Raw genomic sequence first — 23,498 nt, 5'->3', positions numbered from 1 at the left:
GGCAGAATCACAATTACAATCAGAAGCACGTAAAGGAAGTTATGTAAAAGCAACTGTGTCAAGGTCAAGGTTCGTTTACTTGTGCCACAGGTTTATGGCCCTGCTTGATACGGTTTTGCTGAGGTACGCAAGGAGTGTTGAAACTGAGAACTATTTTGCTCCATGACTAATTGCACAAACAACAAATAAACAAAGCAATGTCAACATGCCATTCTAATCAACATTTTTATGTTTGTCCATCAAATTATTTTTAGACAAAAACAAACTTAGAAAGTGCGCGACACATTTTCAGTTCCTCGCTACAGCTGCTCCATAAATTCACCCCTTTAGTGGTTCTTAATAAGTAGTTTTGTTTACAATTATAGTTCTTTTGTGAAGCATGAAACTTGGATTTGGATTTGTTTTATGTGTGTTTCTCATATATCCACACACTAAATAACAGTGGTGAGAGAAGCATTCGGATCCTTTACTTGACTAAAAGCAGAAATACCACAGACTAAAAATACTCCCTTACAAGTTAAAGTCCTGAATTCAAAAGTTAAGTAAGAGTACTGACATAATATCAGCAAAATGTTTTTAAAATATCAAAAGTAAAAGCACTCATTGTGCAGAACAGCTCCTTTCAGTGTTAGATTACTGTAGCTTTTACAGTATTCTGTAAAAAAAAAATACACGTAAGAGCATTTTAATGTTGTTGTTTGGAGCCAAGTTTACAACTCTGACTCCATAAAAGTTGTGTAAAACAACGCCGTGTAAAACATAAATGAATGTGATAACCTCCTGATCCTTTTAAACTCAACTGAAAACAGCACAAAGTCAACAGATTTAATGTTTGACCTCACCAGCGTTGATTGTTTTTAGTAAATATCTGCTTATTCTGAATTTGGTTTCAAACAAGTTGGGACAGGAGCAACTAAAGACTGAGAAAGATGTGGAATGACAGGAGTTGTTCACCACTTTGTGAGCACATGATTATATAAAGGAGATTATTACACGGGCTCTGGAGCACTTTGTGAAACCACTGTCAATAAACAAAGTTTGTTTGCATATGAACGCAATGGAGTACAAGCATAAAGTAGCATAAAATAGAAATACTCAATTAGAGTTCAAGTACCTCAAATATGTACATAATTACAGTATGTGAGTAAAGGTACTAGGTTACATTCCACCAATGAAATGCAGTATAAGATGATGATAATAAAAGGATTAAAATAAGGACAAAGATCAGACTCAGAGTCAGAGCTCGCAGACGAAATGAGACAAACAACATCCTTATTTATCAACTAAATTGGTATGTGTGTCAAGTAGCATTACGGCTGTGGATGCACATTAATGTAAGTAAATTATGGTGCCATGAATATGGATGATGTGGATGATTGCAGGGTTGAATTTATGCCAGCAGTTAAATCAATGTCAGTGAGGACATAGACATTTTGAACTTTTTTGATTAGCATTTAGGGAAGTCCAGCTCCTGATATTCACCATGAACGCTGAGATGTTCTGCGTTTAAATCACAAGTCCCACGGTGGCTTGGATTACACCTTCAAAGTGTAGACAAGTTCCACAAATGTAACTTGTTACAGTGAGAGCGTAATGAAGGAACAGGAGACAGCTGTGAGCCAGTGGTCTCCCTGGCACACAATAAAACTAATGTGACATTGTCAGGAAACCATAAATGTAAATCTATAGCTGCGACGTGCATGGCTGACACTGAGGTAAGCTGGAGAAGCTGTGGTGCTTTTGTATACATACTATTGGCTTACCTAATAAGATTTTCTCTCTCTCCAGTATGTGCTTCAACCTCTTTTTTTTCCAAACGTTGACTCAACCCCTTTTAATAACTCTCATACTCGAATAACTTCAAGTCCAATGGAGAGTGGAGGAAGCAGAGATGGTTAAATGTGTTTCCATTTGAAGGGCTAATGGCTGAAGTGTTTGTTACCAACAGAGCGGAGTGGTGTGCTGGAAGATGGCTATTACAGAAACGGGGGAAATCTGGAGGACAGATGTGTACAGGCAGAAATGCAGACACTCTGAGTGGGTCTCTGATGTTTACCTTGGTTATCTCCAATTTACCAGGCATCTGTCTGACTGCACACCCTCAAAGAGCCTATACATTACCGATATTAAAATAACATTCATTTACTCCATACTGACATGTTCAGAATTGTATGTCTGAATGTTGAGAGGCTGGACGCAATAAAAGCTATAGCTATAAAATCAATCCAAACCTAGTAAATCCTTCCTTTGTGAAGCTTAAAATGTCAAGTTTTTTAATCTGCATTTCCTGTGTTTTAATGGATTATTTCAAAGTGCTGCTCTTACTTTATCACCGTATTCTAAAAACAAACACACGACATTTCAGCGTTTCAGATTCTCTCTGAGTGCTCTGTCTATACAATTACCCATATTCAGTTCTCACTTCATCTGCAACTACAGGCATATCAAATCCCAACCAGTTGGAGACAGTATTTCCTTATAAAGGAAAAGCCTGCGAGGGATAGCTTGATATAGCTGTGCCTCCCTCACTAAGTAGAAACATCAAACATGGGTTTTCGGTCTTCTTATAATGAGCTGTCTTCAGCTGTCAAGTGGTGGCGGGTGGTTGTAACCGGCTTTCCATGCAATGAAAAACTGACTGCTGTTTCTGCCTTCAGAAAAGCAGGCCATTTGAATAATGTAGAGCAACAGTAAATAGCATTCAGCCTGCAGCCAAAAACCACATTGTACTGTATCTCTACAGAATTAGCTACTGTACTTTGATGGGATCTACTGACAGCACACAGAGAAACAAAACCATGAAATATTTCACTTGAGTCCATTCAAAACAAAAATAATGCACTGGATGTTCTGCTGCTGATGTGTGAGTCAAACAGCAATACTTCAAGTAACTCGATAGCGCACCGGAGCACACACACGGCAACGGCAAACCTTAAAAACACACTGCCATTCCCTCTATATCAATCAGCTGAATGACATGGTGCCTTGTGTGAGTGTCAACAGATCCTGTTTGGGGACTTGTTCGGCCTGAGAGCAAAACACAACAGGTGAGAGCAATTCAGCAGCTGTCAACACAGTCCAGAATATAATCAGTCTATGAACGGAGCCAAAGCAGGCTACATCCATTCCTTTTTCATTTTAACTTTGCCAGCCAACTTTACGCCGGCTGAAGTCTGTTAACTGCTGTGTGATGCAGCATAAGCAGTCAGGAAGCTGAATGCCGGCTTGTGGTTTGCATAAGTCATGGTATTTGATTGAGAAATGTTTAGGCAAATACTGTAGAATTAAGAAATGTGCTGTGTTTCCACGAAAGGGGGTTTCTGAGAACCAGCCAACACAGCCAATTATTGAGAAATGATCACAACAGCATTACGCCAGCCTGGCACTATGAAGAAAATAAAAAAGCAGAAGAATTTCTTTCAACGATGACGATCTGCAGCCAGTGACTGTTTTCATCACTGTATAATCTGGAAATTCATTTTTTTTTTCAGTCTATAGTGAGAAAAATAGGGGGAAAATGAACCAAAAGAGATTCATTCAAATTCTTTCTGTTAAATTTTCTTGTATTCAAAAAAAAAAAAAAACAATCAGTGAATCTAGAAAACAATTGTCAGACTGATTGATAATCAAACTAATCATTAACTGTAGTCCTACATGTCTGCTTAATGGCTTCAAATGATTAATCTATTACTAAAATTGTTGTCGATTCCTTCTCCGTCAAGCCAATTAATCGACTAATTGCTTCAGCGCTCTGCCGAGATTAATCAATGCGGTGGCATCCGTCAGCATTGCACAGGTGCCTCTACTCACTACCTGGATTTCCCATTTTCAAAGATGTGCTTTAGAAACTTGCTGTTCTGTAAATGCCGCCCAGCCACACTGTCCTGTCATTTCGAGTTAGGCAGCTGATAGTTCAGCAAAGCGGCAGACACAGCCAGCAGGCCACTTGATAATATAGGTCAGAGGACTGCAAGCCCACAGCCAAGAGGTGACACTCCACATCAGCAACATACCAAACAGCCTGGTGTCGTTCCAGTGACACTTCCTGCACACATGCATTAAGAGCATTTAGACGCTGAAGCCTCCACCCAATGTCTTAATGTACTCCTATAATTTTACCTTAGGTATGTCAATAAACGCACATACTCTCTAACTGCTCATTTTATGATTGAGTTAAAATGCAAGATAGCACATTAACAGCTGAATGTTACATTCTGTCTCCGTCCTTCTATCAATAATTCATGTTATTACTGCAGCAGCACGATATCTCCAAAAACATTACTGAGTGAATTTATTGCTATGACTGCACATAATGGACTGAAAGTGGGGAAAAAAAGCAGACTTCTGCTGTGAAACTGTAGATAACTCTGTTCCAGCAACCCATGACTCCAGCAATCTCATTGAAATTAAACTCACTAAAATCCATATCATTCAATTTAGTATGGATGCGGCGGTGTACTGGTGGCAAAACAGCAATAAGAGACATTCCCAATTCTATATTCGGTGATCCAATTAGAAAACAATGCACCCTGAAATATTCCATATCGCTCTGAACAATTCCCTGCGAGAAATCCATGCAACAGTGAGGGAGACATTCCTGACTGTCAGCGTTCTGCGGCGGAGCGTCTCATCGCTCGGACAGGACTTTCAGCTTGGGAGTCAAGGGGTGTATGCTCCCAGTGGGTGGGTGTCTTTCCATACTGTGGGTACACACACATACACACACACTCATACACAGTACTCCTGTCATGCTGGGAAGGTTTCAGCCTGCTGCCTCAGAGAGGTCAGCGCTGGAATTCCTGAGGCCAAAGGAGATTAGTAATTGAGTAATGGACATGGTGACACGGACAATGAGGAGACAGAGAGGCAGAGAGAGCAGGAGAAGAAGTAAGAGAGAGAGGGAACGAAGGTATGAAACACAATATGAGTTCATTATCTATCTCCCCTCCCCATGACTGACCTTGGCTTCAGTGTCCCAAAACAAACTTATCTGGGAATTAAAAAGGAGCTCTGGGGAGTAAGCCAGGGACAATTGAATTAGAATATGTTTTCTGAGACTGCGTCAAGACCAGAAAGAGTTCAAGGTACAACAGTTAAAAGGTGAGAGTTATTGTACATAATGTTCTGCCACTTAATGCATGGAGTTTATTCATATGCATAAAAGTTGCTGTAATATCTGCGGGGTGCTGAACTCATCTTTTATTCACTGACTCCATTAAGAGATTGCTCTTACATGAGCCGGGGTGATATATGAACTTAGCATTCTTTCGCTGTTATAACGACAGAGAAAAATAGCGAGATAACAGGAGATTTCAAAGCCTCTCTGACAGTGGGTGAGGCATCCATCATGTAAGGTGACACCACAAAAAAGCTGTGTCAGCTCCCTCGAATCACTGCATCTTTGTACTCTTTGTATTTTGGCAAATGCACACACAGACAAAAGAGACAAAACGCGTGATGATTCCAGATGCTCCAAGAAAACCGCTGTTAAGAATGAAAAATATTGGCTGGAGTATTAAGCAAGAGCTTCTCATCTGTGGCTGCATTCTCCTCAAAGGTTATAATAACGATCCACTGTAGCTGGGGGCACTGGAGTCATGCATCAAGGCAAATGTTTGCCTGTTCAAGTGGTTAGTCAATGACAAAGTGGAAAAAAACTCAGCTAAAGAGCACCAAAAGAACCCTTGTGTGTTGACAAACCAGACGCTGCTGTAACATATCATTACTTAGGCAGCAAAGACACAAAATAGTTTGGTGAAAAGATTCAGAAGATTGAGAAGGACCAGAATGACAACCCCTAAACCAATGGGAAATGTTAGCAGGAGCTTTTTTATAGCCTTTGAAGTCCAGGGTATTCCATTTTAAAGGTTTTAAATTACACTATCCTAAAAAGCTGGTAATAATTTACATGCTATTTCAGCAATGGTGAGGAATTCACTGGAGGGCAGTGTTCAGAGTTAATGACTTGTTCTGCGGCAGGAGGAGGCGCACATGCGCGCACGCCACACATGCACGCTAAAAGACCCCCCCCCCCCTTGCCCCTCCACCACTAAATTCCTGCCATTGTTGTGTGAATGGGGAGATTTGGTATAATGCACAGACTGGCCAAGACAAGGCAGCAGTATGGATGTTCTAAAAAGATCACTGTAAAAATCTGCCATATCACATTTACACTCCAGTCATTCAGCACAACGACCTTATCCATCAAAATGCTGGTCGCATATCTAAGCCACTTACACTTAATTCAACTAGCATCCCAGATGCCTGAATTACCCATTCAGGGTTTTTCCCTTAGGAAAAATCAAAGAAGCAGCAAATGAATACAATCTAATTTCCCTACAAGCTGGCTTTCCAAGCACTGAAACACATGCATGGACTACTGCCATGTACTGAAGAAATGGCCCTGGATGCATGCCAAAGTGTTTTCCACAGCAATCAATACTGGCCTACTGCTGCAGTCCCTAGCCTGTCAGTGCGTGTGTGTCTGTGTGTGTGTGAGTGCGTGTGTGTGTGTGTGTGTGCCAAAGCCTTGTCAGCTAGAGGGACAGAATAGAGGAGAACAGAGGTCAGATGAAATCAGAGGTGATGATAATAGCACATTAATATAACATGATCCAGAAATATTCTCAGCGGTCGTGAATTCCCATTAAGAGCGCCTTGCTGTATTTGCACTAAAATGGGATATATAGAATAAGATAAGCATAAGCAATTAACCGCCTGTAGCAGAGTATACAATAAGTGGGTGTTGTGTGGGGGTGGGCTGTTATCTACACACACTGTACAAGGAGCTCTCGCTCCTGAGTCCAAAAACAGAAAGTATTAGAGCCGGTGAGCAGTACCAGCAGGAGAGGAAGGCCAGTTGGAGTGAGAAGAAATAATGTGTCACTCAATGAGTTTTAAAACACATGTGACTGTTTAGTCGGTGGCAGTTTGCAGGCAGACAAATAGAGCAGAGGCCCCAATAGAGGGTTTGTCATAATGGGTGAGCAACTCGACACAAAGCCTGTTTAAAGAGCAAGCACAGCTCAACTGGTGGGGGTAAACACTGCTTGTCAGGCTGAGATGCAATGAAAAATGGAGCTTCCTCCACATATGGACTTAATAATTAACTCAGAATAAATAGATTAATAAATTTTTTCTGGATGTGTTTATCAACTATTAAGCAAACATGGGCGCCGAGAGGTAGGTTTATTCAGTGAATCATGATTTCTATTTCCAGCCAAAGCTGACTGGATTTAAAGCTGGCTGCGTTTAAAAGGAATTGACCTCCAACCCTGTGACAGAAGAAAAACAAGCACAGTAGGTCATGGGTTGGTTCCTCTTGTCGCTGCACAGCGCAGCAAAACACGCCAAAACACAGCGCAGGAGAGGCTGAGAGCAAACAAATACCTGAGAAATAACCAGGAAATTACATCATAGCTCGACGCTGAGAACACAAGTGAATCAGTAATCCAATTTCACTGAGCTAGTTCAATATACGGCTGTTCTGATGGCTTGAAAGAGTTGTGCCTCTTGGTATTTGGAGGATATTGGCTTCAGGCTTAAAATAATAGCTATCTGCAAAGAAATGAGGTGTGATCTCACAGAGAGAGGGAGCCAACACAGCACTAGCTGTTTACATGTCAAATGTCCAACACTGTGTCTGTTTTATGCCGTGTGAAAACATGTGAGATTAAACGTAACACGATCTAAGAATAAATGTCATGAGCCTCAACGACAGTAAGTTGTGGCTTTACCTCGCGATGCTGCCTGTGTTCATTTGTGAATATATGTAGCACACTTCCTGAGAGCTGGATGTTATCAAGTTCATATCTGTATGAGTCACTGGGCTAATTTGAACGCCTGATTTTCAGCCAGTCTACTACAGTTCAGTGCAACTCCACAGCCATTAATCTGTCAGAAGAAAAAAATGACTAATGCGAGCTTTGTAAACTCCACTTCCCCGTGCAGCTAAAAATGAACTCTTTGCTAATGTTTGCATTTTAAAGACAAATAATCTTTTCACACATACATCACTCAGGCACAGTTCTTAAAAGCCAAAGACTGTTAATATCACAGCATTCTGTGAGGCTGGTTTACCCTTCCTGTTTGTTTTTTGGATTATGGACTGCATCTGTAAGCGCACCTAGCTGACTCATGCAGTGCAGATTAGTGTTATGGGGCAAAGTCAGCGAGAATCTGAATGGGCTCAGTGAAGGTCATAAACTGACTTGAAGTTGTCAGGGCAATTTCCAGAGTGTAATATACAGTAAGTAGTCCGATCTGCTGAGAGCAGGAGGTTTGACAAGCCCTTTAATTGAGGTCAGCCTGCAGGCACCTACACAGACATATCATGCCCAAATTATATTATTTCATCGTCTGGTTTATTCTATAATCAGACTGCAACTTCAAAGCAAGTGTATCTGTCTCTGCTGCTCGCAAGATTGTGCGCTGTGATGCAAGTTGCTGCATAATTCATGCAGGGAAACTGGTTTTATGATTTTGCTTATCAAACACACAGACTGCACACCAACTGTATCAATCTGTGTTTTGCTTTATGTCCCGAATTCCTTTAAATTTGATTTGCTTTGTCAGCTTCGAGTAGTTAATATAATATTTTCCAGATATACCCAATGGACTGGAATGCAAGCACTTTGCAATGCAAATAAGTCTTTGGGAAAGGGGCGGAGCTGGTGTGTTGTTGCGCAAGTGTGGCCTCAGAATCGGCGATGCATGCACTCAAAGTAATTACTAAATAATTGCAGCGTGTTAAAGGCTAAAGCGAGGGGGCTTCAGGAGATGATATCCGTTCATAGAAGAATTTTGCCACAAAGATGATAGCTTGTCTAAGCGGCGGGCCATAAATAGCCACCTTTCTCATGAAAGGGAAATGTGATAGCCACTCTATTACTCAAGAGGAAAGAATGTAAGTAAACCATCAGCGGAAGAGTCGAGTACAAACACGGCTTTGTCCTTCCCTATAAACAATATAACAGCAGCAGAGAATAATTTCCATCCAGCCGCAAGTGATCAAAAGCACAGAGTAGTAATTAAAGTGCTGTTGTCGCTGGCTCAGGAAACACATCATTTGTTTTGTAGCCGGTGAGAAAAACTCCCCAATATCAGAGTAACGCCATTCAGTGCAGCAATGTAACCGGATCACATGCGCCACATATGGCCACAGTCAATCATAACTATTGCTTTTCTGTGCCAATGACGGCGTAATGTAACAAAGAGGCGTTTTAAAGTGCTGCCTCCGATGTGAGATGACAACATCACATTGCTGAGGATGGAAATGTCCACATGGAAAATTATGCAAAGCTTGGAGAGTAGTTAAAACGTGTCAGAGCTGGCTTTGCTCCGCCACGCTTTATGACTCGCTCTGCCTCTTTCAACATCAGGCGGAATTACAAAATATCTAATAACTATCGCACCGAGCGATCTGAGCCAAGTTGACCCTATGCATTCATTGCCGTTTCGCAATTTCCGCCCAAATGTCAGTATTTGACACGGTTTACCAAGAAATGAAATGACAGAGCCCAGGCACAGGATTCTTGCGGATTTTCCCCCTTTATAACACAATTAACCCCATAGAGCGCAGCGGCAGCCTTATTGAGCGCAGCTGGACAAGTGCACATTCAGCAGTTGACACCACAATAGGCAAATAGGCTAAAGTAAAACTAGGGAACAAACACTGCTGTAGGTCAACCCTTTTATCACTCGGATACATCATTGTCAGTATCAATACATGCGTTTAAGAATGCCTGCCACCGGAGACTGCACATCCACCACCAGCTCTTAATGCAGTAAAGATGCCGTTTAATAAAAATGCTCGCTGACAACGTAGAACAAACACGCAGGAAACAGCGATCGTTTCTAATTATTCACCATGCGATTAATATTCCTACCTCTCCGTGGGTGACTGTCCGTCCCTGGGGAGTATCCTCGGGTAGAAAATAAAGTTTGGAGCTTGATAAAAGTTGCTTGCTTGTTCTTTCTTCCCAGAGCAGCTGAAGCTCCGCTATGCAAATAGGATCCTCCGGTTTACATCTGACGAAGAAAAAGTCTCCGAGGGACAGAATCCTCGGTTTGCCGTCCCGGTTAAATTTAAAGGCTTTGTAGAATATATATGGTCCATGTAAACCGCAAGACGAGCCCACCCACTGTAGAGGAAAAACACAAATGGAGAAATTAATGCATGGCTTATCAACTCATTTGGTAAGCAAATCGTCGCTAAGTGGACACAAACAATTCAAACATCCCTGCGTAATTACGCACGGTTGGCAAATATCACATTAGGATAGCTCAGTTTTCTCCACACAATTAGTACCATGTAACTATTTTTAGATGTTCAACATATGACACAGATGTGCTCATATTAAATGCAATGTGTCAAAGTTTTGTGGATTAGGCACGTGAGTACGCGTTACTGAAGGTGGCGATTAGCGCAATGCGAAAATAAAATAAATCGGCGGTTGATAACAAACGTTACCTTCAGTGAGTTCGGCTCCATCTCGACGTTATGAATTGATTAAACTCAACACGCTCTCCAAACTTGCTGGCTTGAATGGATTGCCGAAGGTCCTGCAAGGGACATATTTCTGTAGAGTTTAAAACATCGCGTAATACTCGATAAAGGGCGGTGGAAAAATGTGTTTTGTGGTAAATACGCTGCAAGAAATATTGTGCAAGTCTGCCGTTTTATTTATTGATGCAAATCAGCCATAGCGATTTTTTGAGGAATTTATAGTAAGCGTAATCGCGAGTTTCGACAAAATATTAACATGTAACTCTAAACATATCAGGAATTTTCAACCATCAGTGAGTAGCAGTTGTAAATAAAAATAGAAAACATCGTTTGGGCACATTAATCTGCCTGAAACGGCTTAATTTATGCGAATTTCCCGTGTTTATGGGCTTTTTTAAGACCGTGTGCCTTCCAGGACTTCTGTAAAAGACGTTCAGTATGAAAGCACATTTCTCACAGTAATGACACTGAGGCGCTTGCTGTGGATGCCTTCAAGAAACAATGTTACATGAAAGTTAATAGGGCTATCAAATGATTCCTCAAAAGGCAATGTGGGACCCGTGAGGTGCCGGCTTTGCTTTGAGCAGAACTTGCTATGCGCTATGGCTCGGGCGCGCTGGTTGAGCTTTAATGCTTCAAATAATGGCCTTTGTATATTTTGAGGCGAGCATGAAAAGACAAAATTGGCCGAGTTAGAAAGCGGGGCGTCACGAGACAGAATGCACGAGGCGGTCCATTATCCGGACATAAATCATCTTAAAATGCAGCGCTGACCTTGTGAAGACAGCGGGATATATTTGACACGGGTTAACACATTTGCACGATCAAAGCCTCTTATATAATTACGCTGATGAATATTTATTACTACAAACACCGGGGAATTACAAAGGTATTAGGAAACCAATATTAAACCATGAATTATTAATTACTGCGATGATATTTATTCGAAGTTAAACAAACTTGGCGGTTTCTATTTACATTTGTGGACTCGCTGTCCTTTCAGTCTCCGCTGCTGAATGTGTCAGCTGGATTTTATCGGCTGTCTGTGTGGAATTATTCATATATTGAGAAGTACCCACTCAGTCCACGGCGCTGTGCTGTTTCTCCACTGTCGTACACCCTTTGCCCTGCATTTATCCACCACTCAGATCACAGAGCATGCAACAGCGACATGGGCCTACTTCTGACACCAGCTATTTCAAGTACAGTATTACGCAATGCGCTTTTTTTTCCCAGCCTGAAATGACGGGCAGAGCATGCAGGCGCATTGATTCACATCTAGTAAAGTGTTTTCCTGTCTACCACACGGACATGTTGTCTTATTCTGTTTCTACTGCTGTTATAAATGGATGTCTAGTAGTTATCTTAAAGACATACAGACATCATTTTCAAAGGCTCGTGGACAAACATGTCTACCTATTATATCATTGGGGTTCAATAGACCTTTAGAACATAATATAATAGAGAACATTTGGGTACAAGATCATAATTTTAGTCCTCTAAAGTGTGCTGTCAGAGTTTCCCTCCACTGCTCTCTATTCAAAGTAGCAGCAGAACATAATGTATTAATACTAAAACAGCTGAGGCAATGTTCTGTGACACTCAGATATTTTAAGTACCAGTTTAGTGCGTCGGTCTGGAGTAAAAGGTGGATTACACAAAGGCTCATTGTCTTCCATGCGGCTGCAGCAGTATTGGAATCCTGCAGTGAATCTAATAGAAACCGCGGCTCTTAGTGTTATCTTTCCTGATTCCTCTCCCAGCCATTTCAGTCGCTGAATCAATGGGGTTGCATTGTTAATGGCAGCCACTATAATGAAGTCCCTGGTTAATCAATGGCACCACTCGAGCTTTTATCTGGCAATGGCAAGTGTTTGCTTGTCAACAGCCAGAGAGCCCAGCAGTGACTGCAACATTGTGATGCAGATATTGATGTGAATTGGTGTGAATGGAGCTTCATGTTGAGAAATCTTTACTGAATAATAAAGAAATTGTACGTGTTGAAAGAGAGAGAGAGCTATTGGCTGAAAGCGATGTGTCACATATTGTATAATATACATGTTGAGTATAAAAATCTAAATTTACAATCTCATCTGCTTCTCTTTATCTCAATATGTCTTTGTGATTAGATAAGATTTCATAAAGGAAATCAATAAGATGTGTTTACATGGTTTAACCTCATGAGCGAACTTGACACCTGACAGGAATGAATGAATGAAAAGAATAAGGCTCTCAGACACTTTCTACATGAGTCAAAGACAAATGAGCAGCTTGAGAAACATACTGTAAGCCATATTGAACAGTTTAACTTTAACCTCAGGCACACTGGTAAGAATTAAATGTGTTATATTGTATCCACGCTGAAGTGCGGCAGCTCATATCCCCTTCTGTAAATCTAAAAGTAACCCCCTTTAAATCCAGCCTCACATGTGGGTTGTGAATGCTACAGGTTTTTTCAACTTCAGACTCGGTTTACATTCTCAACCAGATTTTTTCCACTTCTGCAATCACTGCTCACAATGTTTGTTTATCAGGGCATTTTGCTGAGTGGCCGAGTGAAATAAGATCACTCACTATATGAACAATCTTTGCTTCGTTTTCAAAGCTCTGGCACAAAACTGTTTTTGCCCCTACTAATATGTGTTGGCCGCACGACTGAGCAAAGAAGCCTGAAAAATAATCACAAAGGCAGTAAAAAGGCAGGATAAATATTTTTTCAGACAGATACTCACTTATTTGTTGCCCATGGCAGAAACGTACACTGAGAGGATAAATGGTAAAACCTTTCTTTTTCTCAGCACAGGTGTTCCACATTCCACATAATGAGGCAGCCCCAGCAGGGAGCCACAAATATGGTGGAAAGTCACCTCAGAATGGAGAGCTGGAGTTACAGTTTCAACCACAGCAAAGCAATACAAAAGCCAATAAAATAGCATATCCCTACATAACTCTGACCATATGCTGACATGTTTTAATGACGAGCATGAATTTTAGTTAGAATGGCTTCAAAATAATATTAAATATTTTAACCACTCACAGGTTGGAAATCAACACAGACAGCTGCAGGGATTCAAATCAACCCTTTGATGGTTCCAGAAAGAAATGGACACATTATTTATTAGCTTTTGTTTTTTCAACTGACCACATTTTTTAAATACTGGCCATGAGCCTCTATCAAACAGTAGGTATACATGTTCATGCCTATACTTTTAACAGGATGTGTATATTTTCCCCATTAAACTGAAATAAAATCCTTTTTTAAGGACTAGAGCAATATGCAAAATAATTTAAACACTTGGACATATAAACATTAAGTATTTTGTAGATTATAGATTAAAATAGATGACATTTTCATGGTCAATTTATCTCGATTTTTTTTCTCAATAAATCAATCAGTTGTTTGGTTGATTGATCCTCTACGTCCTCATGGTGACGTCCTCAAATGTTTTGTCCACAGCAAAACCATATTCAGTTTACTGTCACAGAGGAACGAAGAAACCAGCAAGTATTCACATTTAGGCTCAATTCAGAGTTTTTTTTCTCTTTAATACATTGCATATGATTATCAAAATAGTTGGAAATTAATTCAGTTGTTGGCAACTAACTGAAGAGTTGCTACAGCTCCAGTTCATAGATTGCTAGCTTGTATTCAAACACAAGAAAACAACATAAGAAAAGTAAAGTTATTTGCAGTATAGTTAAATATGGATGTACCTTTGGGGCAGTTCTGCTATTGTGCTTAAGGCAGCTATATTTTCATGCTAACAATGGATCACATGACTGCATGGAAAACAGAACTATCACTGCAGTTCCCCACAACCCTATCATTACTCAGCGTTTTAGCTTCTTTGAGCTAACTGTTTCTGTTTTCTGCCCACAACTTAACATGTTTGGTTCACTTTGACTGCTCGCATTTCCTTGCCCTCCCCAACAGACGGCTGTTAAGAGTGAAAAAGCTCTGATAAACCCACTGTACACTTAACTAGCCTGCCTCAACAAATCGCATACAGATAAGTTAGCCAGTTAGCAGCTAGCTTGTTGAACATAGCGTAATATAGCATTTAGTAGCTAAAGAGCCACAAATGTCCCTTCGTACAGACGAAGGTACGACGTTTAACGAAAAGAAAAAAAACATAATTGGAACGCCAGTGTAGTGTTTACAGCTTGTTTCTGCTGCCCCCAAGTGGCCATGGAAGTTATTGTAGGTTTAAAATAGGCTGCATTGAATATTTACTGCCAGTAGCAGCGCCATCATGTATTAACTTACTTCTTATTCTGTATTTATCCAATATATCTTAAAAATCATAATAAATCAACAACAATGAAATGGAAAAAATTATACTTACACTAAAATACTTAGATAAATCAATTTTATAGGTCTTCATACTTTTCTAGCCCCTGGTAATCAGTTTTGTACAGTTAATATGTGCAAGCTGGTATATTTTAATTTACAAGCTGGTAAGATTACAAAGCATTAAACTGTTTATGGGTCACATGTTTGTGTGCACTTGAGCCAAGTAAGCTACTAAATATGTCTCAATCAAGTTGACTTTTGTAAAACATCCTACATTGGGTGTAGAAGTACTCTTCTGACTTCTTTATGCAAGTACAAGTACACTGCAATGATACTCCACTATAATACATTTTACTCAAGTAAGAGTACTGTACTTTCTTATGCATGCCGGGTACTTTAGTTATATTTTTGTATGTAAATCTTTGCAAAGCAACTAGTGACTGTAGAGGTCAGGTACATGTAGAGAAGTAAAAAGTAGACCTACAATATTTCCCTCTGAAATGTAGTGGAGTAGAGGTAGAAGAGAATAGAAATACTCGAATACAGTACAAGTATTTTTTTTTTTTTTTTAAAGCAATTGAATAAATGTACTTAGTTACTTTCCTTTCAACAAGATGTCACAACTTAAGATATGCTCTGCCAAAGAAGAGAAGATCATTGAAGGATAAAATTACTTAGGGCCATCTCATTTGCTAAATTAGCCATCTAAGTCAGCAATGGGCAATAAGGAGATATAGGCCTGCATACATGGCCAAACATCACTTTTACTTACAGTAAAAGCTATTAATGTGATATTTGGATCCACATTTCTAATCATGCTGCCAGGCATTATGAAAATCTACTAATGACTAAAGCAAGAAAGCTTCTGAGAAATTAGGGCAACACACTCTATCTCCTACTCATTCCACATGCACAATTGCATTACCCAGTGGATATCCATCTATCATCAATGGAAAGCCCAGGGACATTAAAAATCCATCAAGCAAATTTGTCCACAGGAACACTTTTCAATAGTAACTTTACACCTGCGTCTTTGTGCTGCTGTAATCACATGACAATGGCTCCCGTCTGCAGCATGACTTTAGGAAAGGTAACAGGAGATCTGAGTGATGTTGCCGGGCTAATTTTAGCCTCTTAGACTCATTATAACATGGTGTTACATTTCTCTCCATTCAATCACATGTGAGTCCACCTACAGTGGACAGCACATGCACAAGAAATCCAATTAGTTTTATTGAAAAGGATCACTTTTAATCATGACTCCAGTTCGATATGCTCATCTGGAGGCTATTTGAGATGATTTCTGTGTATATTAGCAGGTGTTAGACAGTGTACTGTAGGCTGAATATTAACTGACTTAGCTCATAAATATCTGTGATGCAGTGATATCTTCAGAACATCAAAGGAGGAACCACAAGCAGTGAACTGTGTGGATTATCACAGAAGAATAGACAGCCTCTTGGAAAAAAAGATACATTTCTCTCTTTTTGTTCTTGTATAATATCACTCTTATGTATCTGAGCTACCATACCTCATCATGTTTAATGCATAATTTATGTTTTCTGCAATCAGTCTTTTCAATTATGGTTCTCAACATTGAGGTCTCTCATTTCTAACAAACCAATTATTGTATGCATTCATGGCCATTGATCATACCTAATATTTATGTGTGTTAGGCGTAGTAATTCATAACGCAAACACTGGTTGGCCCCGTGTGAATGACTGCCATGACAATGAACTAATTGCCTGCAAAACACAATTTCACATTCATGGGCCTCTATTACAGCTGAATTGTTTGATAATGTCAAGTGAGTCATTTTATTAAGCGCCACAGAAATGTAATCATGCGGCAGGGCAACGTGAATTCGAGTGTATACAAGTGTTAACATCACTATGGGTTTTAGGTTATTACTGCGGCAGCAAATGTAAATTTGCCTCATTGATGGAGAGTGCTCAGCTGAATCAGAAATGTGCAAACCACAAACAAAATAGGCTGCTTCATTCCCCTGCCATCTGCATACACATCAGGACACACACTCCCACACATACACACACAGTCGCATTTTATATCTCCCCATCTGAAACCGGGATTAGAACCATGAATAATGTATTTATGTAAATGTATGATGGGTATAACTATAAAAGATGAGAGTGATTGAAAAGGCATTTTGTTAGATTGAGTTACAGCTGCCTCTGAGTTATGGGTGTTTTCAGAGCAGGGAGAGAGGCTAACACCACCGAATCTAAAAAAAGAAGTATTTTTGAAGCAAAGAGGTCACAGTGTCACCTCCACATCCGAGGAATACATTAATACAGAACCCAATCTCAGCATTTACGATTTGCTCGGTGCATTTCAAACATCAGTCGGGTTATTACACCCATGGTCAAACCATCATTGACTATGAAGTTGCTGAGGACAGTGACCTCAGCGTTTACCATCTGTGTAATGCATCACAACTGCCTTTTCTGTCAAACACTGAATTGTTATAAAACAGGCATAAATGTCAGCAGACATCTATGATCAGATTACTCACTGGTGCGTGTCACCCTCCCATCTGGGCTGAGAGTACTGCATTATGTATATGTCAAATAACCGAGCGTATTGGCAATTACAATGCAGCTATTTTACACTGGCAGTTTCCAAGATTTGTCATAAGGTATTCCATTTGAATAACAGCTTCATTTGTCATGTGCGCAATACTGCTGTAATCTGTGTAATCCCTGTGATATATCTGCAAATCAGGACGCAGCAATCAGCCCATTCAAAAATGGAGACAATGGGTAAGTTCTGAAATATGACTGACAATTGCTGAATTGTTCCATTACAGCAGTGCGGGAAAGGAAATACAGTATTTTGTTCAGAGCTCAGAGGCTGAGCACACATATTAAAGAAAAAAAAGCCTCTCGGCATTCATAATTTATCACATTTTATAAGGCAATTTAGCAGTCACTTGAAGTTACTATGGTGACAGGGGGGTATTTTGAGACAACTAATGACCTATGCAAAACCCACTCACTGTAAACTTCACTCAAGCTAAATGAGATTGCTGTCTGTGCTGTGTGTGATACATGGCTGAGAACTTAATCCCCATGCTATGCTTGGCCTTTTTCTGCGCAGGACAAATTAAGGTTCTTAATATCAATGTAAAACATCTGTGGGCTGTTTACCGTACGGGGAATATGAGCCAAGTAGCAACCAGAGGCCAGCAGAGCGCTGCATAATAGTCTTTTGTTTTGATTGCTAATGCAGAATTCATAACAGTTGTCAGGTTAAGGTCAGAAAAAACTCCAGCGAGTGAAAGGAAAATGAATACTCATGATATGGTTTGAATGTAACTCAATATGTTTCACACTAAATCCCCTTCAATATCTCTTTATTTTTCGGCTTACGTCAAAGATTCCACATTGGAAAAGCTTTGAAGACTTGCTCTGTTCTGAGGCGAATCATATTTGTCCAATAACTGCTTGGCCTGTTGCAGCTGTCGGGTTTGAGACAGAATGAGTCATGTGTTACCCATTTAAGTCCAATTTCTCCCATGCAAATGCCTGACATGTGTGACTCCGCAGGGCCCTGAGTGGAAACGGCATTTCTGAAACAGGGAGAGAGAATCGAGGCCAGGGCTGTGTGACCATTCAGCCACCTGCTTCACCCATGACCTGGGCTGTTTAAAGAAAGTTTATATTTGCGAAACAATCCACTTGTGTTGTTTCTGACATGGCTTTAAAGCAGGCGCAGCTGCCATGAAATTAAATGAATAAACAAAGGAGGAATGGATTCTGCGGTTTCTCCTTAAAAGGACCTCTCCTTTGGAAAATATGAGTTATATCCACAGAACTGTGGTGACTGTGTGAAAACATTTTTCACCACTAAAAATAAACCAACACACACACACACACACACACACACACACACACACACACACACACACACACAGAGCAATGGCTGCTAATTTTAATAACACCTCTCCAGCCCCCCCCCCCCCCCCCCCCCCCTCCTTTTCACATGGTGCACTGAGCCTTTTGTCTATTAGCATAAATGGCAGGTTGACTAACAGAGGTGTGACTTTCAGAGTTGTTTTGCTCTCCTCCATCAGGAAGCTGTGGTGTTGAGTGCCACCTGTTGGGACACAACAGGAATGACATGGAGCTGGTGACACCTGTATTACACAGGATTACAGAGGGTAATTTACAGTGTATCATAATAGCTAAGTTATTAATTAGCCAGTCTTGAGGGAGGTGTAGTTGTTGGTGACAAACTGCTGATAAAAGCTGCACTGTGGATTTCTGCATTATAAAATTTCAAGGGTAGGTTGAAGCTTTGAACACAACCTGAAATGTCTGTAATACCTCCAATATTCTGCTGAATTATTAAAAGCCTGGTATGGTTTAAATATTACAGTTTTAATGTTTGAAATGTCAGTGTTTTACTTAAATTGTCTTCTTATCAGGGTGAAAAAAGGCCCTTTTAACAGCTGCTCGGGCACGTAGCACTAAAACTGTAACATGACACTTAAATGAATGAAACCTCTGAGGGTTAGCAGATTTGTAAAGCAGGATTATTCAACACATCTAGTGAACCGCAGTGGAAACTCAAGGATATAAGGGTCACCAGGAGCTAATTCATAGATATACATACCATGAGATGACAACAATGCAAAATTCCTCTCCTTTCTGTGCCTTACACTTCAGCCATTGAACATATGAAGCACACAGAGCAGAGATGAACCCATACAATACTCAATACACAGTTTTCATCACTGTAAGAACAAGATTGTGGCCCTGCAAGAGATATACCTTCTGCAAGGATGTTGCTAACATTTGTACAATGTTAAGTGAATGTAGGCGTATGAATGCTTCAAAGATGGAAGTTGTTTTCCTCAGTCAGCCTCAATAACCTCAGATGCCACCACGATGAAGGCAAGATGCTTGAAAACATCTGTTGAGCAAAGTAGAATATCAAGGCTGCAGCCATGGAGGCAACACTGGGGGGCACCAAATCTGCCGGGGACCCTCAATGTTAGTGATGGTGGATTGATTGCCACTCAAATAAGCTCATTTACACCACGCTCATGCAATTACTGGCACTTTTCAGCCAAATGTTCTTTATTTTACGCATTTACAGCAGTAAAAAATGACTTGTTGACGCTAATGTTACGTTTTCATGCATGATGCAGAAGTTGAGTTGACTGAAGTTAAGTGTCAGTGGAGTGTACGGTGTTAGCATAACACCCCACTGGCAGCCGATGGGAACATTAACTTTACACAAAGCTCATGAGTGGAATATACTCAGGATGTATGCTAGCACACTAGCTATTGCCTTGATATGTAGTCACACAATAATAAGTTTCCTAAAACTGTCACGATCAACAGTGATACAGCCTAGGAAATGATTATATTACTGTCCAGTTTTCCACTTTTTGATGCAGTACAAAGGAACAGTACAGTGTTTGACATTATTTAGTTTACTTATGATTCTGATTATATTTGCTAATGATTATTTATGGATGGTGGTGCATGGTTGCCTGCCAGTTTTTAAAAAATTATATTTCTTACAATATTGGAGAGAACATTTTGAGTATATTTGAACATTGAGGGGAATGTTGCCCCTGAACACATAACATAATTATGGCCCTGCATAAAAAACTGGAAATGAGTTGTTTGTTTTTCTCTTCTCGTCTCAAAGTTAGAAATCGTTGTGCACGGCATGAATGCCAAAACAGTGAGATTGGATCTCATTCTGGCAGAGAAACTGTGGACTCATGCCTCCCTTATGAGGGGCTACACGATATTATCTGGGATGTTTTGATTTTATTTTCGCCTTAATGTGATTTTAACTGTCAGTGCTTTTTATGTGTAATAGTGTCATCCCTTGTAGTTTGTGGGCAATTATAACCAGCAACATTTCAAAGAAGATCTCACAGCTGATGCAGATTATTGGTTTATTTTATTCTATTCTACATTACAAAGATGTTTTATTTCTTTATTTATTTTTGTGCTGATGCAGCAAACAGTGCAGCTCCACATGAGCTTTGTAGCAGCTCTGATTGAAGAAGCATCACAGAGGCAAACACTGTTCTGTGATCAGTGACCAGAGCCCCTCGGCCATCTCTGTCATCATCATCTCCACACAGCCAAGTGCCGAGTCTCCGCACAGAATCGCAGGGTGACACCAGGCCGGGGGTCTGATGTCTGATGGCCTTTCTGTCTCGGTCAACAGAGGAGGGTTTCTTTCCCTTTATGACTGACTGACTGTCTCTCAGTCTGGCAGAGTAACTTGCTGTAGTCCAGAGGGAACACTCCCAACTAAAATTGGTTTGATTTTTGTTTCAGTGCCACTTTTTTGTTTATAGTTTATTCTAGACTTCAGTAGCTTGGAAACCAGGAAACACGATAAACACCAGGGACATGTTTCACAAATACACCAGTGGTTTCTTAAAAAACTCAACCCGCAATGTTTTTCGACGCAGGATGTAACAGAGCTCTTTTTTTCCCTGCATGTAGCTGCATACTCTCTATTCTACCCTCTTTTTTTTTTCACTGACTGCTGTATGAAATTCTCATTGTGATTTCACGTGATGCCAGAGGACGATGGCAGACAATTTGGAACAAAGACAGGAAAAGTGTGTCTCCTTGCCAAGGTTACAGGCCTTTTTCTTCCGTTTCCTGTCTTCGGCGTTGGCTGGCCAGATTGATTTGAATAGAAATCTACTCAGCATGGAGCCAAGTAGGGCATATATTGTGTGTGTGTGTGTGTGTGTGTGTGTGTGTGTGTGTGTGTGTGTATTGCATGTTCTACTCATGACCCGGGGACATAAATCTGTTAACATGGTCACATTGTGGGGACTTGCCTTCTTTTTTGGGAACAAAACACAAGTCCCTGTAACATAAATCATCAGATTTTAGGGTGGAGACTTGGGATAAGGTCTGGGTAAAGGTTAGGTTTATGGTAAACCAGGAAATGAATGTAAGTCAGCGACATCTGAAGCGATGGAAACATGACTGTGTGTGTGTGTCTTGGTGTTTTAGTGAGGGCGGATTTGGTCTGATGTGTGATTTCCTGCATGGTGAGATAATGAGTCTGTGATTAGACTGCATAGTTGTCGTTTTATGTTGGACAAATCCAAATCACTCATTAGAAAAGTTAAGAACTGAGTTGTGTACATTTAGATATTTTATTTAATTTAAAACTCTTCAATTTACAATTACATGAAAGAATTAATAGATATGTTGGTGAAAATGACATCATATGACATCATACTTTTATGTGTGTGCATACTCCATGTATTGTAAAAAATGTGAAAAGGGGGATTTATGTTATGTTATTAGTAAGAAAAGGCAAGAAATATAAGATTTTTTCTTCTTCCAGCTCCCTCTGTTGGTCATGAAATGAGTCATCGTAATCTTACGCTGTATTATTAAGAAGACAAAAGCTGTAGGTTTTGAAAATTACACAATGAAATGAGCAAAATACACTAAATTAATGTGTAATTTAAACATGTATGCATGGTTTTATAATATGAACATAATTCAGGCACAATACTAAAAAAAATGTATAACATTACATTACATTTTATTTTGGTTTATATTTATTTTACCTACCTTTAACACACACAGATCGGTCACATAGGAAATGAAATCTTTAAATTTAAAAAATGTTATGATGCAAAATTATAACAAATATTTATCTATGTGCAATTCCCAAAATACAAATAATTGCTCTATGCGGTGTTGGAATGTAATGTGAGTACATTTACCCAAATACTGCACTCAAGTACAAGTTTGCAATCTTTGTATTTACTGTACATTTTTTGCTACACTTATACTGCAATACAGTGGGAAAATATTGTACTTTTAACTCCACTGCATTTATTTAACAGACATAATGTAGTTACTTTTCAGGAGGAGCACATATTTTCCTTATAGGTTTTAAAATGTTATGACAAGTCTAAATCAAATTGAATTTAATCTTTTTGAATCATTTTTTTTAGTACAAATATGAATTCAGATGTATTGTTACACAGTTTACTACAGTAAACTAGTAGTTAAAATTGGCTCTGTCACGTCCAGCAGCAGCAGCAGCAGCATCAGAGTGCAGCTTCAAGCCTTCATTAGTACATCAGTTACAGTCATACTCCACTAATGTAACAGGCTTCTGACCCTTGATACTTTATCATGCTGGTAATGCTTATGCACATTGAGTAATATCTTTCATTGCAGTGTGGCATTTCATCCTCGCGTTATTTCTGCTTAAAAGGATCTCAATGCTTCCTCCACCACTTACTGCATGTGTTTCACCTGAATCAGCCTGTTAGTCATCCTCCATCGAAGTTTACTGGAAACAGCAGAGGAAGTGCTCTTCATGTTGTCATTCCTCCTGAATGAACAGCTGATGTGGTGCTGCCCCCTCCCGTACAGCCACAGCGTTAGTAATGCACTCGTGATGACACCCAGAAATCATTGAATAATTCTGAATGAGGTCCGCGCACAGCTTGCCTTGTCATGCATTCCGCAGCAGCTCATTGGGCGCAGATTTGTCCAGCTGCGCCTATTCTCCCCACGATCTGATCCCGGGTCAGGTAAAACTGGACGGGACTTTGGAGGCGGAGCTTAAACTTTTTGGGAACAGCGTTAAAAAAAAAGGCTATATGCAGCAGTTTTAACTCTCCAGGATCTTAACTTCGAGGAATAGCTGCAAAG

The 23,498-nt window shown here is 40.0% G+C and overlaps 1 protein-coding gene across 1 annotated transcript in view; it reads right to left on the bottom strand.

The window, feature by feature from the left end:
* LOC139341611 (AT-rich interactive domain-containing protein 5B-like) overlaps positions 1 to 10,551 on the bottom strand; it is a 73,945-nt gene extending 63,394 nt beyond the window's left edge. The window contains exons 1-2 of the mRNA XM_070978191.1: positions 10,472 to 10,551; positions 9,888 to 10,142 (exon numbers count right to left, since the gene is read on the bottom strand). Of these exons, the coding sequence (XP_070834292.1) occupies positions 9,888 to 10,142; positions 10,472 to 10,492 (276 nt within the window). The 5' untranslated portion in view covers positions 10,493 to 10,551. The remainder of the gene's footprint in view (positions 1 to 9,887; positions 10,143 to 10,471) is intronic.
* Between the last annotated feature and the right edge of the window lie 12,947 nt (positions 10,552 to 23,498).

This window comes from Chaetodon trifascialis, chromosome 13 (assembly GCF_039877785.1).
Source record: "Chaetodon trifascialis isolate fChaTrf1 chromosome 13, fChaTrf1.hap1, whole genome shotgun sequence".
NCBI classification, from domain to species: Eukaryota; Metazoa; Chordata; class Actinopteri; order Chaetodontiformes; family Chaetodontidae; genus Chaetodon; species Chaetodon trifascialis.
Note: the sequence above shows the minus strand (reverse complement) of the source record. Positions and strands in the feature narration are given on the sequence as shown.